Below are 20,357 nucleotides of genomic sequence, written 5' to 3' on the forward strand. Positions count from 1 at the left end.
CCATAAGAACTTTCTAGTCAGATGCCAGACACTATAGTCCCACATTTGTGGGGGAAGGGAAGGAGAGGGAAGCAGGTAAGATCTTGAGCAGGTAGAGGGAGATCTTCCACTTCAAGCTAACCAGAAACCTTGCTAAGAAAGTTTCCCCACTGACTGACTTGTTGAAGTAACTTCAAGGAAAAGAGTCAGAGCTTGAAAATTCAAACAGTCAAGACAGCCTGTCTTCCAGATTCTTCCAAAATCAGAGTATATGATTGTCTTCAGCTTCTGGAAATCTCTTACACTAACAAGAAAACAGTGTGACCTTTAGAAGATACTATCTTCCAGTAATCTAAAACTGCAAGCTTCATTAAACAGCTTATTTTCAAATGTCCCAAATGGAAAGTACTCTATTCCACTACTGCATTAAATGGAACAGGAAAGCCAACTAAAATAATAGCCCTCTTACTATTAAAACGTTCAGAGGCCCATGAGACTTTAAAGGGAAATCTTCATCCTTATGTATATAAAGAATTTAGATCAAAAAAATGATCTCTGACATTATGTCACTATGTTCTTGTCTAAATGATCCTCTGAGGTTCTAGAAAGGTATAATCAGACAAGGCATGATGTATATATGTACTCTTTACAGCCCCTGGAAAATGACCTAGAATCATGAAGATAATGTGAAATTACTAAACCTAATCTATAAGCATCTTGAAAATATAGGTCCTAATGTTTAAATTATACTTAAAGTTTAAATCACATGTAATTTAATCTTAGTAAATATGGATCTATTCATTAAAAACTATATCACAGGGTTAATTTTTTTTTTTTTTTTTTTTTTTTTTACTATTGCTACTTTAGTTCCAAACAGAAGTAAGTACACCAGAGCACTAAATCATATTGGGGGCAGGGAGGAGGAGGAGATCACAATAGGAAAACAAGCACAATTTTCAATATTTAAGTATTAACAATGACAGCCAATGATGTTGCTTCTGACATGCAAAGAAAGTAACAATCTCTTGCCATGGAGGCATACTTATCTACTATTAAAAGTTTTGGCTGGGCACTGTGGCTCATACCCATAATCCTAGCTACTCAGGAGGCTGAGATCTGAGGATCAAAGCTAGCCTTGGCACAAAGTCAGTGAGACTCATCTCAAATTAACTACCAGTAAACTAGAAGTGGCGATATGGCTCAGAGTTCAAGACCCATGACTGACAAAAACAAAAAGAAAAGGCCAAATGTGGTACTGTGGCTCATGTGGTAGAAAGCCCAGGGTCAGTGCTCAGGCCGGCAAAGAAAGAAAGAAAGAAAGAAAGAAAGAAAGAGAGAGAGAGAGAGAGAGAGAGAGAGAGAGAGAGAGAGGGAGGGAGGGAGGGAGGGAGGGAGGGAGGGAGGGAGGGAGGGAGAGAGGGAGGGAGGGAAGGAAGGAAGGAAGGAAAGAAAGGAGGGAGGGATGGAGGGAGGGAAGAAAGAGAAAAGAAAAAGAAAAGAAAAAGAAAAATCTCTAGCCTTGAACACAAAAGCTGACGGACAGCACCAGAACTAGCACCAATAAAAAGGGCAGGAGAGGGGCTGGGAGTTTGCCCTAGTGGTAGAGTGCTTGCCTAGCATGCATGAAGACCTGGGGTTCGATTCCTTGGTACCAAATACTTAGAGAAAGCCAGAAGTGGTGCTGAGGCTCAAGTAGTAGAGTTCTAGCCTTGAGAAAAATCCAAGGACAGTGCTCAGGCCCTGAGCTTAAGCCCAGGACTGGCAAAAAAAAAAAAAAAAAAAAAAAAAAAAAAAAAAATGGGCAGGAGACAGGAAGATATGAATAGAAAGATGCACGAAGACCCGGGTTCGATTCCTCAGTACCACATACATAGAAAAAAGCCAGAAGTGGTGCTGAGGCTCAAGTGGTAGAGCTCTAGCCTTGAGAAAGTCCAAGGACAGTGCTCAGGCCCTGAGCTCAAGCCCAGGACTGGCAAAAAAAAAAAAAAAAAAAAAAGATACAACTTTATAATAGATTTAGCAAAACAAAGTACTCTCAAATTGACTCTAAGGTTTTTAACCTCAAGAGACTGGTAATACAATGGACAAAAACAGAAAACCTGAAGATAAAATTAAATGACTGTTTTCTAAAAGTAGTTGGAAAAAAAAGAACTTTTCTGAGTATGGGTCCAAAAGACTTTAAAATTGGGAGTATCAAGAAACTCAGAGACTTTAGCCCCTGGTATCTTCCCATTAAATGAGTCTGCTGTGACATTCAAAAAAAAAAAAAAAACAACAACAACAAAAAAAAAGAAACAGAGGCAGTTATTAATGTATGACTTATGAGCATAAGTCACAGCTGAAAAAAGGAACTGGTCAACAAAGACTAAGTGACCATACCAAAGGCAGTAAAAATTGAGAAAGGGTTTATTTTATTAGTAACTATTGCCACCTAATGTTGACTACCTTTTCTCTTAAAAACATCATTCATGTAAACTGATCTTAATGTATTTCTGCAACTTTTCTGATTACAACCCTTGGTAGAATACATGATTTATATCTATCACTAAGAAGGAAGTTAAAACAAAGTAGTGGGTTTTCAGATGTAGCCTATAGTAAGCAGAAGAGAAAGCCTCAGGGGCTGGTTCCTTTGCAGCATACACGATAGGCCTCTTAGAGGCCTTTTAACAGTGCTAACCGTGATCCCTACTGTGCCAACAAAATTATTCTAAATTCATGGATTTCAACAAACACAGCAATCTCAGGGTTAATTTAAAATAAAGGATTAATTTAAAATATTAAGGTCTAGAACAGGGAAAACTGTTTTGTTTGAAGTGGAAGCCTAGCTGAACAGTTACTGCACTACTGAAGCAATGGCAGCAGAACATCTAGGAAGCTTCCCTTCCCCCTTCCCCCCCTCCGTCAGCTATGGAGTTTGAATTCAGGGCCAGGATGTGTTCCTAAGCATTTTCATTCAAAGCTAGTGCTCTACCACTTACAGCCACAGCTCTACTTCCAGTTCTCTATGGATAATTGGAGATAAAGAGTCCCATGGACTTTGCTTCACTGGGTCAGCTTTGAACAGTGATCCCAAGATCTTAGACTCCTGAATAGCTAGGATTATACACATGAGTCTCATCACTAGTCCCCTGATGCCAGCTTATTTTTTTTAACTGAAGAAAGTAAAAGCTCAGGCTGGGAAATTGGCCTAGTGGTAGAGTGCTTTCCTACCATGCACAAAGACCAGGGTTCAATTCCTTGGTACCACATATATAGAAAAGCCAGAAGTGGTGCTGTGGCTCAAGTGGTAGATCACTAGCCTTGAGGAAAAACCCCAGAAACAGTGCTCAGGCCCTGAGTATAAGCCAGGACTGGGAGGAGGAGGAGGAGGAGGAGGAGGAGGAGGAGGAGGAGGAGGAGGAGGAGGAGGAAGAGGAAGAGGAGGAGGAGGAGGAGGAGGAGGAGGAAAGAAGGAGGGGGGAAGGGGGAAGAGGAGGAAGATGAGGAAAGTAAAAGCTCTCAAAATGTTCCAAAGACTTAACTCAGATCTTGTGTTATATTGCCCAAATACCAAGATTAAGGTGGTCTGAGTGGTGAACTCGGTCTGATCATTTAATTTGTTTTAAAGAAGACAATACTGAACTTTATTTTGGAGCTCGTATTAAAAGTACTATTGTAGCAGTGCATATCTGATAAAAATGAGAAGTTCCTAATAAGAGAATCCCTTTTTTCTGCTCAATAAGAGTTTCTCAGGATTCTATTAGCTTCTTCCCAGATATGAACAATTTTCCTTCCACTATAAGTAAATCTTAAGTTTAGACTTATAACTTCATAGGCATAATCAATCATATTCTATAAATAAAATATTAAAACACAAAAGAAAAACCCACAAAACCTTATCTCCAAGTTTAAAATTTATCATCAGAAAATATGGCAAAAATGTTAACATCTGGGAGCCGGGAGTTTGGCCTAGTGCTTAAAGTGCTTGCCTAGCATGAATGAAGACCCGGGTTCGATTCCTCGGTACCACATACATAGAAAAAAGCCGGAAGTGGTGCTGAGGCTCAAGTGGTAGAGCTCTAGCCTTGAGAAAGTCCAAGGACAGTGCTCAGGCCCTGAGCCGAAGCTCAGGACTGGCAAAAAAAATAAATAAATAAAATAAAATAAAATAAAATGTTAACATCTGTTATTTGATATAGCTGATAAATAGATTTTGATTATTTTATTTTTTTTGTCAGTCATGGGGCTTGAACGCAGGGCCTAGGCACTATCCCTGAGCATTTTCATTCAAAGCTAGTGCTCTGCCACTTGGAACCACAGCCCTACTTCCAGTTTTCTGGTGGTTAACTGGAGACAGAGTCTGAGGTCCTTTTGTGTCCGGGCTGGCTTTGAACCTTGATCCTCAGATATCAGCCTCCTGAGGATTACAAGTGTGAGCCACTGTTGCCCAGCTTTGATTATGTTATTCTTGTGGAGCAAAGTAAATCTGTATTGGTGCCAATCTATGTCTTTTTAGTGATTTAACAAGGAAGATTAAATACCAAAGTTCAACTTAAAAACTTATACAAACACAGATACTGTTAATATTTCCAGGTGTTTAAATGAACTATTTCATAATGATGCATTACTGACAATAGCACTTTCCAAGAATCTGCAAAAGGATATGTAATCCAAAAAGTAATTTGAATTATATCTGTACTGAATAAAACATCCATCTACCTTATTCCTATTATGTTTAATAAATACTCTGTTTAATAAAGATGTACATATGCAAAGATGGAAATCCTCACAGATTATACCACTCTTTTCTTTTTTTTTGCTGCCAGTCCTGGCGTTTGAACTCAGGGTCTGGACACTGTCTCTGAGTCTCTCTATGCTCAAGGCTAGCGGTCTACCACTTGAGCCACAGTGCCACTTCCAGTTTTCTCTAGGTATGTGGTACCAAAGAATGGAACCCAGGGCTTCATGCATACTAGGCAAGCACTCTACCACTAGGCCATACTCCAGACCCCCACTCTTCTAAGTACTGCAAACCAGATCAAATAAATAATGGTAGCAAAAAAGAATAAGAACCTAAGTTAAGACATTATTAAAAAAAACAAAGTTGCTCAGCTAAACAAATAATTTTCCTTAATAAAAAGCAAAACAATCAATAAAATTGACTCATACATTAAGAAGCTCAATCTCTCAAAAGACCAAGTATCTGATTTAACAGTTTTGCCAATGAGAAGCAATGAACAGTAAAACCCAATGACTCTTTTTTTTTTTTTTTTTTTTTTTTTTTGCCAGTCGTGGGCTTGAGCTCAGGGCCTGAGCACTGTCCTTGGACTTTCTCAAGGCTAGAGCTCTAGCCCTTGAGCCTCAGCACCATTTCTGACTTTTTTCTATGTATGTGGTACCGAGGAATCGAACCCGGGTCTTCATGCATGCTAGGCAAGCACTTTAACCACTAGGCCAAACTCCCAGCCCCAACCCAATGACTCTTAACGAGCCCAATATCATTCCTTTAACTCTAATGAAATGTTTCCCAAATCCAATTTTGAAAAAAAAATTATTTTAAAACCTTTGATCTATTGTACATATGGTGACTGTTAGAATAACATACTGTATTCTTGAAAAGTAGATATTAAGTAAGTATTCTTAGCACAAAAGTGATAACTATGGGAAGTAATGCCTAGGTTAATTTACCAGATCTAGTCATCCAACAATACATATTACTTCAAAAATTAAAACTTCTAAATCCTCTCCCTACTTTGTACCCAACTTCACTGTAGTGTCTTCACTACATACTGTGTGTAGCCAATTACTAACAATTATACGCTTCTGGACCAAACTCTTCTCAAAAGGGCCTAATCTTTTTTTTTTTGCCAGTCCTGGGCTTGAGCTCAGGGCCTGAGCACTGTCCTTGGACTTTCTCAAGGCTAGAGCTCTACCACTTGAGCCTCAGCACCACTTCCAGCTTTTTTCTATATATGTGGTACCAAGGAATCGAACCCGGGTCTTCGTGCATGCTAGGCAAGCACTTTAACCACTAGGCCAAACTCCCGGCCCCTCAAAAGGGCCTAATCTTTATCTCTGAATCCCTAAAACCCAGCACTATGCCAAGCAGCAAAATATTGTAGCCATATAACTTATGTGGGCAGAATAAAGTGAGTGAAGAACCATATCTGAATCAATCTGATTTTGTGATTGGAGAATGATTACTTCCTTTTCAAAGAAAACTTCCTTTCACATAACCCTCAAAGACCTTCTAGAATTAAACAGAAATTTAATGCACAAAAGAGGTTCCCCTTCTATTAAATATATACATCTATACATATATATACATATATATATATATATTTGTATCCTAGGCATTAAATAATCTGAGCATGTAGACCAAGTGTTATGCAGTCTATTTATCTTGGTTCAGTTTTAGATCTCTCCAAATAAAAGAATACCAGAATTCTGAGTTGATCTAGATCACCTTATTAAGACTGTCATCTTATTTTCCTTGGTCTTGTGGTAAGTTATTTTAGAACACAATTCCAAATCTGAAATGATGTTATTCAAGAAAAAAAGAAAAATAACCAAGAAAATTAATCGTACGTGTTTTCTGAATTAGTACACATCATATTTCATATGATTAGTATTGAAATCATTTCAGGTATTTACTTCACACTAGCAGGTCTAAAAGACAATCTGACAATCCACTAGGAATGAATTCCCCAGTCACATCTCATAAATCTATATACAGGTCTTCTACTGAGCAACAAGGTATATTAAAAATCCTGTTATTTTTCCTATAGAGGTAATCTTACCAAAACTGAAAGCTACCCCTCCTCTGATTCTACATGTAGGTGTAGAGAACAAAATCTGAGAATTGTTATACAAGATTTAAAAAAACACAAAGACCCAAAGATAGTTGGTACCACACCTACTACCAACTGTTGTCAATATGCTGGCTTTGCAGGGAGACCAAGGTACTTTACAGGCAAAGAATCAAACAAAATAAGGAGCTATTAGCAGCATGGATTACTTTTTCTTTTAAAGTAAGGAAACTGAAATCAATTCTCAGCCCTTTTTTTTTTTTTGGTCAGTTGTGGGGCTGGAACTCTGGGCCTGGGCACTGTTCCTGAGCTCTTCAGCTAGTGCTCTACCACTGTGAGCTACCGCACCATTTCTGGTTTTCTGGTGGTTCACTAGAGATAAGAGTCTCACAGACTTTCTTGCCTGGCTTGGCTTTGAACCATGATCTTCAGATCTCAGCCTCCTGAGTAGCTAGGATTACAGGCTTGAGCCACCAGTACCCAGCTTCTCTTCATTTTTTTATAGATTCATGTACTGAAGAAAAAGATAAACAATGATGTAATTGACAATTACCAACATTATAAGGATTATAATTTTTTTCCAGTCCTGGGGCTTGAACTCAGGGCCCCACCACTATTCTTTCTCAAAGCTAGTGCTCTACCAATTGAGCAATACTACTACTTCCAGCCTTTTCTGTGTATCTGGTACTGAGGAATCGGAACTCAGGGCTTTATGCATGCTAGGCAAGCACTCTAACACTAAGCCACACTCCTGGCTGCAAGGATTTTAGATTTTTTTTTTAAAGAGTGAACTCTTAGCCAGGCATGGTGGCTCATCATGCCTGTAATCCTAGCTACTCAGGAGGCTGAGATCTGAGGATTGCAGTTCAAAGCCAGCACAGGCATTAAAGTCTGTGAGACTCTTATCTCCAATTAATCACTAAAAAACCAGATGTGGCACTGTGGCTCAAGTGGTAGAGCAATAGCCTTGAGTTGAAGAGCTCAGGGGCAGCGCGCAGGCCCAGAATTTAATCCTTTTTTCCAAAATATAGTTGGATTTCAACAACACTTAAGGCAAAATTCACATAGATTAGTTAATATAAAATTACAATGTTTTGGCTTTTTCATTTTGAAAGATGATTTAAAAGATTGTTGTTTTGTATTTTCATTATACTGAACAATCAATTCAAATTTTTTTGGTCCTCAGTCTTCGTGTGTGTGTGTGTGTGTGTGTGTGTGTGTGTGTGTGTGTGTACTGTGGGGTTTGAACTCTGGGGGTGGGTGTTGTCCCTGAGCTCTTCAGCTCAAGGCTACCACTCTACTCCTTTAGCCACAGTGCCACTTTCGGTTTTCTAGTAGTTAACTGGAGGTAAGAGTCTCCCAGTCTTTAGTGCCCAGGCTGGCTTTGAACTGCAATTCTCAGATCTCAACCTCCTGAGTAGCTATGATTACAGGCGTGAGCCACCACACCTGGCATCAATCTTCTTAATAGCTCCTGTGATCAATTATCACTGAATCAAACTTCCATCTGTACCTTTCATATACTTTGGGTTATTTAGCATTTTTACAATCTAGGATCTTGCTCAGGCTAAGCAAAGGCTCTACCACTGAGCTATTACTTCCCAGCTCAATGTACATTTTTATATTACTTTCAGCCCACAGTTTGTTACATTAGGGTCCTGTGATAAATTCTAAAATTGAAAACACAGTCTTTTTGTTATGCGAAACTCTCACACCAATGATTTTTGTCAACTTATTAACAGCATCTCTTTTAACCATATTTACACTTCCAAAGTTACCATGTTCATAAGAGATAAACTCTGGAACAAATTCTAGCCAAAAATAATATAAGCAAGGAGATAAGTAGCTTCTTCTACTCCATCAATAAAGTAGATTATGTTAATTATAGAACATAATGTCATTTGTCAGCAGTTAACCAATGCATGATACTTGAGGAAGCTGTGTGCTTCACTGAAAAAACAGCAAATAAACAGGCAAATGATTTTATATACACACACATACACATTTCTGATGAATCTACTGAGAATTTCATTAGCTTAAAGAAGCTTTGAGAAGGGCATCCTAACAGCCTATTCCAAGTTTCCTTTTAGAGTGTGGTGCAAGCAAGCACTAAGTTCAGATCCCAACACGGCCTCCCCTTCCAAAACAAACAAACAAACAACAAATATTATTTCACTAACATCTCAGGCAATATACAACAAAACTATATCTAGCTCAAAACAAAATATATCCTTTCAAATCAGAATTCTGTGGTACAAATCTAAGTCTTTTGTTCAAAATATCAATATTTTTATGGTAAATTTCAGTTGCTTAAACAGTACAAGTGGGGACTAAAACATTCTTTTGTATAAAAATAAAAACTGAAATATGTTCAAATACATATAGGATACTGGAGAATGGCTCACATGACATAATACAAACTTGAAGCCTGAGTTTAATCCCTATTACTGCCAAAATTAAAACAGTGCAGAGGATAACAAAATGAATCAAAATAACAGAAAAGCATTTTCCAATAGAAGGCTACTTGAATGGTGGGGAAATTATTCTCAACTAGTAAAGTACAACTGAATAACATTTTATTCTTTTATAGATGCTCCACTGTTATATGACACTATTAATAACCAAACATACCCAATGAACAGTCATTGCTGTGACTCAAGGGGGAGGAGTGTAAGTTTTCATTTTTACAGAAAAAGTTCTAGGACACAAATAAAACCATCATTTGTTGAAAACAAATATGTCAAATGATACAGTAAGTACAAAATGCACAGAAACTTTTAAACAAAATAAGGTAGGTTTTAAATACAGAATGTTATTAAAGTTTCTTATATATTTATCAGAACTACACAATGCTATAGCAAGTTAGGATCAAAAACTGAAAATGCAGAAACAATGCTTAAATCTAGAAAACGTCTGCCCAATAAAACAAATCCAATCCAACAAGCAGAACAAAACAAAACACAACAACAAAAGCCAAATCCATTAACGTTAAAAATAAACACACAAAAAAAACCACCTTAAGAGCCTGGCTGCATAGATCAGTGATAGAGTATGTGTTTAGCATGAAGAAACCCTGAATTCCATCCCCAGCAACAACCTCCCTTAAAATAACTATTAACTGACATCTGATATCAAATGATACTGGCTGAAATCACCTAAGCCCAATTACCAAAGTACCTGTCTCTCTAATCCTCAACTTTACTCCTGTACTCCATCTCTTACAGAGAATGTAAGAGTGATCCTTCTACAGCCAATGTAAGCACTAGTCTCTCTTATGTAACAGAACCTAAACTCAGTATTATCGTTCTTGTCTGGCATGTTCTGAGTTAGATTTCTAGCACCACAGAAACCAGACTTCATAACTGCTCAACTTCCCGACGACCAAGACTACTCATAATATGGTTTTCAACGTCCTCCTCTCCAGGCATCTCCTAGAGGAACTTCGCCAACCAAACTGACTTCACAAGGCTCGTGCTTTCCTAATGAACAAAGTGGCTTGCTTGCCTTTTTTTGTCAGCCATGGAGTTTGAATTCATGGCCTTGGGTGCTGTCCCTGAGCTCTTTTGCTCAAGGTTAGCACTCTACCACTTTGAGCCACAACTCTACTTCTGGTTTTCTGGTGGCTAACTGGAGATAAGTCACAACAGACTTTCCTGCCTAGGCTAGCTTTTCAGCCCTGATCCTCGGATCTCAGCCTCCTGAATAGCTAGGATTACAGGTTGTGAGCTGCCAGCTCTTGGCTCAAAGTTTTCTTTGACATAAAATTAACATTGTATACCTCCAGTTTTCTGGTGCTTAATTGGAAATAAGAATCTCATGGACTTTCCTGCCTGGACTGGCTTTGAACTGCAATACTCAGATCTTTGCCTCCTAAGTATCTAGGATTACAGTAATAAGCCACCTTACCTGACTTTGTTTATCTTCCTTCCTTTCTTCCTTCCTTCCTTCCTTCCTTCCTTCCTTTCTTTTTTGGGGGGTGAGGGTGGGGGGTGTCATAGGGCTTGAAGTAGGCCTGGCTCTTCAGCTCAAGGCTACTGCCCTACCCTTAAGCCAAGCCCCACTTTCGTTTTCTAGAGGTTAATTGGAGTTAAGAATCTCAGGTCCTTTTGTGCCTTGGCTGGCTTTGAACCTTGATCCTCAGATCTCATCCTCCTGAATAGGTAGGATCATAGGTGTGAGCCATGGTGCCTGGCTTAATTTTGCTTTTAATTGGAGATAAAAGTCTCATGGCCAGGAGCGTGGCCTAGTGGTAGAGTGCTTGCCTAGCATGCATGAAGCCCTGGGTTTAATTCCTCAGCACCACACACACAGGGGGAAAAAAAGCCGGAAGTAGTGCTGTGGCTTTAGTGGCAGAGCGCTAGCCTTGAGGAAAGCCCAAGGACAGTGATCAGGCTGAGTCCAAGCCCCCAGGACAGGCAAAAATAATAATAATAATAATAATAATAATAATAATAATAATTCTCATGGACTTTTCTGCCTAGGTTGGCTTCTACCCATGATCTTAGATCTCAGCCTTCTAAGTAGCTAGAATTACAGACACAAGCCACCAGTAATCAGCTAATGCCTAGCTGGCTGTGAGCTAAGATCCTCCAGATCTCTGCATCTTGAATAGCTAGGATTACAGATGTGAGCTACTGGAACCTGGCTGATTCTGTTCTTTTAGAAGAAAAAATACTTTTCATAAGCATAAATAATGTACTAAAAAGTTATAGCTGATATCAATATATCTCTAAGCACTGCATTTCCTCAACTGAGATAAAATCCCCCCAAGTATATTAAGATAACTAGATTACTATAACACAGTAGAAAAAGGATGGTTGCCCCAAGTCCTAAATCCCTTTGCTGCAACATTCTATATGGGAACAATGCCTGGCATTTATGTAATAAAAACATATGTCTTTCACACAAAAAAAGAAAATACCCAGGTATGGGAGTGTAATCTAGTGGTAGAATGCTTATCTAGCATGCACAAAGATCTGGGTTTGATTCCTTGGTACCACATATACAGAAAAAGCTAAAATTGGTGATGTGGCTCAAGTGATATAGTGCTAGCTTTGAGAAAGCTCAAGGACAGTGCCCAGGCCCTGAATTCAAGCCACACGACTGGAAAAAAAAAAAAAAAGAAAGGAAGGAAGGAAAGAAGGAAGGAAGGAGAAGAAAAGAGAAAATGCTGAAACCAAAGCTTGATTTAAAATTTTCAGAGAATAAAAAGTTTATCAGCTTCTCCTGAGCAGAGATTTGGCCTCTAAGCAGAAGAGGTGAAGAAAGCAGAAAATGAAAGAATAAAAAGTTTAAGTTTAGTATTTATAATATACCAATTACTTACTGAGAACACTGATAGCCACATTAAGAGAAGGTTAAGTGGCATCTGAGATACCAGATCATCACTGTATCATATTTAGACAGCCCTCAGCCTGAGAAAGCAGCAGCATCTTAGTCTACGAAAGGTATTTGTTACCAGATGCACAGCAAAGGCAGAAGAAAGGCTAAGGATCAAAAGTAGTATAGAAAAAAGGAACAGAGTACGGGAGGAGTAGAGATCCAACAGAAACAAGGAAGAGAGCTAAATATAAGAGGAAAAACCAACAACACAAGAGACAGTGTTGAGATATAAAAAAGGCTAGGCTCATGTTTAGAAATTTATCACCATTAACCAGGCACAGTGGCTCAGGCCTGTCATCCTAGCTACTCAGGAGGCTGAGATCTGAGGATCAAGGTTCAAAGCCAGCCAGGGCACAAAAGGGCCTGAGACTCTTATCTCCAATTAACCTCTAGAAAATAGGAAGTGGGGCTTGCCTCAAGGGTAGGGTAGTAGCCTTCAGCTGAAGAGCTCAAGGACAACACCCAGGCCATGACCCACCCCCCCCACACACACCCCCCAAAAAAGGAAAGAAATTTGTCAATTTGTCACCACTGAGAGGAAAAAACTTCTAACAAGCACTTGCCTAAGAAATCACTTTAGTTCTAGGAAAATCACATGTTGAAAAAGCCTGTGGCACTTGGGATGAATGAAATCAGAACCTAATCTTTCACTCTTTTCAAACAGTTTTCCTTTACTATAATTTATTTCCCTTTGTATATTACATAAAGTTTTAAAGAGTTTTAGTCCTAATTAAGCTCTAAACCTAAACTGAAATGAATACTTGATGCTGAAACAGATATGATCTGAAATAGGAATCATGTCGGTAACACAGCGGTAACATAGATCAAGATGCAATGCACTCATAACCTTCTGGAAATGAAACCTCTTTGTAGGACTAGTTAACAAGAAGATATAGGACTAAAAAGACTGGTGAAATGAGTGGGCCTGTAATAAAATACAAAAATGACTTCAAAGAGCCAGGCATGGTTGTTTATGCCTATTACCCCAGCACTCCTGAGGGGAGGGCAGGAGAATCTCAAGTTCCAAGACCAACCTGAACTACAGAGACTATGCCTCTAAAACAAAAAGAGAAAGAAAGAAAGAAAGAAAAGGGAGGAAATATTCAAAGTCAGAAAGTTAATAAAAGGCTATTAAGGGCAGAAAAATACAAAAATCCTTAAGATTATGCTTTTTGCTTGATCTCTCAGGAAGCAAGAACTTAGGATAGGAATACTGAGTTCTTTAAAGCTATCTGAAGATCTGAAATTACTCTTTTTCCATGGTATAAGAAACTTGTGCTGGGAGTGGTGGCTCATGCCTATAATCCTAGTTACTCAGGAGGCTGAGACCTAAGGATCAAGGTTGAAAGCCAGTCTGGGAACTAAAGTCCATGAGACTCTTATCTCCAATTAACCACCAGAAAAAAACAGAAGTGGTGCTGAGGCTCAAGGGGCAGGGAGGTAGCCTTGAACTGAAGAGCTCAGGGACAATGCCCAGGCCCAGAGTTCAAGTCCCATGACCAATCAAAAAAAGAAAGAAAGAAGAAAAAGAAAAGAAAAAGAAAGCAAGGAAGCAAGCTAGCTAGCTTGTATGGTGCCGGGAGCATAGCCTAGTGGTAGAACACTCACCTAGCATGCACAAAGCCCTGGGTTCCATTCCTCGGTATCACATACACAGAAAAAGCTGAAAGTGGTGCTATGCTCAAGTGGCAGAGTGCTAGCCTTGAGCAAAAAGTGTCCAAGGACAGTGCTCAGGTCCTGAGTTCAAGCCCCAGGACTGGGGGGAAAAATAAAAATAAAAAGCTTGTATACATTTAAGATCTTAAGATTCTCTCTTCTTTTTTTTTTTTTTTTTGATTGGTCATGGGACTTGAACTCTGAGCGTGGGCGTTGTCCCTGAGCTCTATCAGCTCAAGGCTACCATCCTACCCCTTGAGCCGTAGCACCACTTCCAGTCTTCTGGTGATTAGGGATAAGAGCCTCACAGACTTTTTAGTGCCCTGGCTGGCTTTGAACTGCAATCCTCAGATCTCAGCCTCCTGAGTAGCTAGGATTATAGGCATGAGCGACCATGCCCAGCTTCATTTTATTATGCCATTCCTTTGATTAGAGGGCTGAAAAACACTAAACAATTACAGCTATATAGGCCTTTCCCTTTTGACTTCAGCATGTATTTTTATAGAATGGACATGGCTCAAGTGGTAGCAATTGCATTCAATCACAGTTCCACTTTAATATATGCGTGTATGTGTATTTACAATTATTCACCAGAAAAATGCTCTTCTCAAAATTTACCCATATCATAAAGGTTTTGTGAGAAAAATATCTATATTGGGTCTGGGAATGTAGCTTAGTGGTAGAGTGCTTGCCTAGTATGCATGAAGCCCTCAGTTCAATCCCCAGTACCACATAAACAGAAAAAGCCAGAAGTGGTGCTGTGGCTTAAGTTGAAAGAGTGCTAGTCTTGAACAAAAGAAACTCAGGGACAGAGACTAGGCCCTGAGTTCAAGCCCCAGGACTGGCAAAAGAGAGAAAGAAAGAGAGAGAGAAAGAGAGAGAGAGAGAGAGACAGAGAGAGAGACAGAGAAAGGGAGAGGGAGAAAGAACTTTCATGGCCATGAACAGATGTTCTTCTGCCAGGCAGCAGTAATCCTAGCTACTCAGGAAATTGAGATCTGAGGACTGCAATTCAGCCGGCCCGGGGACAAAAGTCTGTGAAACTCTTATCTCCAATTAACCATGAGAAAACTGGAAGTGGTGCTGTGGCTCCAATCAGTAGAGCATTAGCCTTGTGCTGAAGAGCTCAGGGACAATACCCAGGCCTAGAGTTCAAGCCCCACAACCACCACCACCACCAACAACAAAATCTATATTGTAAATGCATAATTTAACCAGAATAATTTGTAATTCATATTTCCTTTAAATTATGAGTCAGAACTGGTTTAAGGATGTTTTCTCTCAGCACTTACTAGCCAAATTACATTGCCACTGTCCTGCCAGCACCATCCTTTCCTTTTCTCCAAGATATGTAGAGAAATACACACAGAAATTGCCAATATGTATACACATACATAGACACACAAGGCAAGAGCCCCAACAGCAAAGCAGAAACCAAAGATGAAGACACAAATAACACTGCAAAGTCTAATATCCACCTCATCTTATTTCTAGAATGAAGAAGCCATAGTTGGTTACTCTACTTACCAGATGGCTCTTCAGGCTCACTTTCATTTTCTTCTTCAGGTGGGGCTTGAGGAGGTGGGGGTGGGAGTTTCTTTTCTTTCTCTGCTTTGGCATTTCTCTCTTCTTCTGAATAATACTCATCTTCTGAGAGATTGGCCAAACTCTCATCCATCTCTCTGTATTCAACCTATGTAGAAATTATTAACAGCACATATTTAAAAATACAATGAACATCTAAAAATCAGAGACTCTATTTGGGACCACTAGTAATAAGTAATATGAATAGCTTTCTTTTTCTTTTCTTCCTTTTTTTTGGGGGGGGGTGGGTTATGGGGCTTGAAGTCAGCCTAGGCACTGTCCTTGTGCTCTTCAGCAAGGATTCTGCCCTACGCCTGGGCATTGTCCTGGGCATTGTCCCTAAGCTCTTCAGCTCAAGGCTACCCATCCTACCCTTGAGCCAAACTCCAATTCCTGTTTTCTAGAGGTTAATTGGAGATACAAGTCTCAGGTTCTTTTGTGCCTGGGTTGGCTATGAACCTTGATCCTGAGATCTCAGCCTCCTGAGTAGCTAGGATTACAGGCGTGAGCCACTGTGCCCAGCACGAATAGCTTTCTAACTTCAACTTTTAAAGGAAATGTGAATATAGCAAAAAACTAGTTTATAATAGGTAATTATTAAAAATCTAAAGCCTTCTGCCAAGTGCCTGTGGCTAAAATCTGTAATCCTAGGTACTCAGGAGTCTGAGATCTGAGGGTCCTGGTTTTAAACCAACTTGGGCAGGAAAAGTCTATGAGACTCTTATCCCCAATTTAACAACCAAAAAGGCCAGAAACAGAGCTATAGCTCAAGCTATGGCTCAAACACTAGACTTAAGGAAGAAAGCTTAGGAACAGCTCCCAGGCCCTAAGTTCAAGCCGTATGCCTAACACCAAAATAAAGTAAGACTAAAACCTCATGAAACAATTCTGTGTTAATTTAACTTGATCTATATATTTTTTTTATTATAGCACGGACTAATTTAAATTGCTGATTGAGTTTCCCTACAACTCCTAAAAATTAGTTGTTATGGGTATTTTTGTCACTGTGTACTTACAATGAATATACTATAACTTCAACAAAAACACACTGTAAGTTCTACTTCTAGATATTATAGACTTATGAAGAAGTGAAAATATCAGCTCATATACAAAATATACATCAGTGTACTTAGCCACACTATCCATCAAATGGTTAAACAAAAGGATAAATATCCTAGCCACTCAGGGGGCTAAGATCTGAGGATCACCATTCAAAGGCAGCGTGGGTAAGGAAGTCTATGAGATTGATCTCTAATCACCAAAAACCCAGTAATGGAGCTATGACTCAAAGTGGTGGAGCACTAGTCTTAAGCAAGAAAAGCTCAGGGATAGCACCTAAGCTTTGACCTCAAGCCACAGGACTGGCACAGGGGAAAAAAAAAGTTGGAATTTATTTTGGTAACACAAGGTTTATTTATTTACTTATTTTTTAATGGGCCATGGGGCTTGAATTCTGGGCCTGGGTGCTGTACCTGAGCTATTCAGCTCAAGGTTGGCTCTCTATCACTTCTGGTTTTCTGGTGGTTAACTGGAGATAAGAGTCTCATGGACTTTCATGCCCTGGCTGGCTATGAACCAAGATCCTCAAATTTCAGCTTCCTGAGGAACTAGGATTACAGGCATGAGCCTGGCTTGTAGGATTTTTATTTTGGTAATTCTTCATTATCCTAGAACACTCCCTCCCCGCCCCCTCTCAAGGCTAGCACTTTTATCACACTCCCATTTCAGTCCTTTTAGTGGTTAACTGGAGATGAGAGTCTCAAAACTTCCCTGTCTACGCTGGTTTAACAGTGATTCCCAGATCTCAGATTCCTGAGTAGCCAGGATTTACAGACATGAGCCTCCAGCACCTGGCTTTGCTCTAAACTTTTCAGATGACAAATGAGCAATGTGCTTACTTTGGCAAGCAACTAGAAAGTAAGGAGCCAGAAAAAACATACATAAGAGCTATGAAGTACTGAACTACACGATTAAACCTTACATGATTTCATATAAATTATCAGAGTAAGTTGGGCACTGGTGGTTCATGTCTATAATCCTAGCTACTGAGGAGGCTGAGATCTGAATATTCCAGTTCAAAGCCAGCCAGGGCTGAAAAGTATCACACAAAAACAGGAAATGGACCAGGAGTTTGGCCTAGTGGTAGGTAGAGTACTTGCCTAGCATGCACAAAGACTGGGGTTCGATTCCTTGGTACCATATACATAGAAAGAAGCTGGAAGTGGTGCTGTGGCTCAAGTAGTAGAGCCTCAGGCCCTGAGTTCAAGCCAGGACTGGCAGAAAAAAAAAAAAAAAAAAAAGGACATATTTGGGCCGGAAGTTTGGCCTAGTGGTAGAGTGCTTGCCTAGCCTAGCATGCATGAAGACCAGGGTTTGATTCTTTGGTACCACATACATAGCAAAAATCCAGAAGTGGTGCTGAGGCTCAAATGGTAGAGCTCTAGCATTGAGAAAGTCCAAGGACAGTGCTCAGGCCCTGAGCTCAAGCCCAGGACTGGCCAAAAAAAACAAAAAAAAAAAAAACCCAGAAAGTGATATTGTGGCTCCAAGTGGTAGAGCACTAGCCTTGAGCAAAAGAGCTCAGGGACAGCACCCAGACCTGTTCAAGCCCCACAACCAACAACAAATTCAGAATAGGCAAATTCATAAAAGTGAAAGAGCTATATGATATATGTATGTATGGAGAGAGAAGATGAGAACATTCTAAAATTGTGGTGCTGATTGCACATCCTTATGCTAAAACAAATCATTGAATACCTGAAAAATGGTAACTTTTATTCTATGTGAAGAATCCCAAATCTGTTATTAATTCTGCCCACACATTTCTGGCCACTTCATCCACCATGGTTACTATTACGGGTCACTAACCTCAAGCAGACAAATCACACTGAGGGCTCTCAGTCTCAATAACACTCATCTCAAGAAGCACTTCATCCCCAATGACTTGGTATTTGTGCTTAAAAATGATACACAGGAGCCGGGAGTTTGGCCTAGTGGTAGAGTGCTTGCCTAGCATGCATGAAGACCCAGGTTCAATTCCTTGGTACCACATACATAGAAAAAAAAACAGAAATGGTGCTGAGGCTCAAGTGGTTGAGCTCTAGCCTTGAGAAAGTCCAAGGACAGTGCTCAGGCCCTGAGCTCAAGCCCAGGACTGGCAAAAAAATAAATAAATAAACAAACAAAAATGATACACAGCAGCCAGGGTGGCAGGCACCAGTCCTTCCAACCACCATTTTCCTGGCCACTCCAGAAGATAAAGTGGGAGGATTTCAGCTCAAGTTTGAGACCAGCCAGGTGAAACATGAGACCTGACATTAATAACGTAAAACTACAGGTAATTTTGTACTTATCAATTACTTAACACACTCTTTTCATGGAACCCAGGACCTTACCTGGCCTTGCCTAGGCCAAGGCTCTACCACTGGGCAACAGCCCCAGGCTACTTATGAATTACTCATAAATTCCATTTGTTTTTTCCATCAGAATATGACATCTCCAGGTAAAGTTCACATCAACAGGCAAACCCTGCCCCACCCCTGTGCCCTGAAGAGTTATTGTCCCATGTGACCCTTTGTTCTGGGAGGCTAAATCCCCTCCATCACAACACAGTGTGATGGGGTTTACTTATCCAGGTGACTTCGGTTGTTTAACTTGGATGCCTCATTCCTAAAACAGAGCTAACAGTACCTGCCTGTGTGTACAGCGAGAGGAACATTTGGGCGCTGCTGTGAACACAGCAACGGGCACACAGAAGAAAAATGAGGCAGGTATTGTCTTTTACGTCCTGTCTGGTACCAAGTCTTTTTTTTCTTCCCATAGACTTGTACTTTGATTCATATGGACATTCGACCTTGTTCACTGGCTTTCTCAGAAGGCCACTGGGAGGGTAAAAACAAAGACGCAAAATCCTGGCTGATGGCAGGTGTTTGATGATCATCATCATCACCAGTATGAGCATTAATAATAATAATAATAACAATGAGGCGGAGGGATAACAGCAGTAGCTCCCTTTCTTTCCAGTACCCTGACACGATTTCTCTAGCAACAACCAAGGAGCCACCACCCAGCTCAACAGCTTCAAATCGGTGACCAACAGCCGTGTCTCCAACATCTCCAGCTGACTCCACGTCGGGAAGCCATTTTCCCCGGCCAGAAGATGCCAGGCTCAGGGGACTCGACGAGAACGGCGTCCTAACCTGCCCCCCCCGCCGGTCCCCGCGTCCGCCGGTCCGGGCACAAAGGAGACCTGCTCCGCTCCCCGCCCCAGCCGTCGGGCAGGCGGCCGCGCGCCCACCGGGGCGGCCGGGGCCGGCGGGGTCCGGGGCCGCGTCGCGGGGCAGGGGTCGGCTCTTACCTTAGCCCGCTTGCGCCGGCTGGTCCGCCGCCCCTCCTGGGTCTCCGCTATTCCGGTCTCCATGGGGGTCGCAGAGCCCGGCACCACCGTGGGCCCGGCCTGAGGCCCCGCAGATCCCGGGGGCTCGGCCAGACCTCCCGGGGGCGAGGCCCGCGGAGGCTCCTTCTTGCGCGGGGTGCGCTCCCCGACCGCGCCCGGCCCGACCTCGGCGGGGCCTGCCAGGCCCGCGGGTGGCGCGGCCGCCTCCGAGCCGTTCTCGGCGCCGCCCGCCGTCCCGAGGCCGGCCTCGGTCCCGGCCGCCGCCGCCGCCGCCGCCGCCGCCGCCGCCGCTGCCGCCGCCGCCGCCGCCTTCTTTCCGGACAACATCTCCGGCCGCCTGGCCGCCGCCGGCCGCAGGGGCCGCTCCGACTGCCGCTCCGTGGGTCCCGCGCCGCCTCGCCTCACACGGTCCGGGTGAATCCAGCTGCCGCCACCGCTCACGCACGCGCGGTGCGCGCTCCCGCCGCGTGGAGACAAAAAGAGCCCGAGCCGCCCCCAGGCCCCGCCTCCCCGTACCATAGAGCGGCGGCCTGGCGGCTAGAGCGGCCAGGTGCCGGCCTAGAGCGCCGCCC

General features: G+C 41.6%; 1 protein-coding gene across 2 annotated transcripts in view; it reads right to left on the reverse strand.

Annotated features, from left to right (window-relative positions):
• Kdm1a (lysine demethylase 1A) overlaps nt 1-20,197 on the reverse strand; it is a 57,281-nt gene extending 37,084 nt beyond the window's left edge. The window contains exons 1-2 of one of the 2 annotated variants that reach the window (XM_090335593.1): nt 19,747-20,197; nt 15,333-15,498 (exon numbers count right to left, since the gene is read on the reverse strand). In XM_090335593.1, the coding sequence (XP_090191719.1) occupies nt 15,333-15,498; nt 19,747-20,112 (532 nt within the window). In that variant the 5' untranslated portion in view covers nt 20,113-20,197. The remainder of the gene's footprint in view (nt 1-15,332; nt 15,499-19,746) is intronic. The other variant, XM_090335594.1, reaches the window with a different exon arrangement.
• Nucleotides 20,198-20,357: the final 160 nt, after the last annotated feature.

The sequence above is a fragment of the Megascapheus bottae genome, chromosome 6 (genome assembly GCF_031878675.1).
Source record: "Megascapheus bottae isolate mThoBot1 chromosome 6, mThoBot2.hap1, whole genome shotgun sequence".
NCBI classification, from domain to species: Eukaryota; Metazoa; Chordata; class Mammalia; order Rodentia; family Geomyidae; genus Megascapheus; species Megascapheus bottae.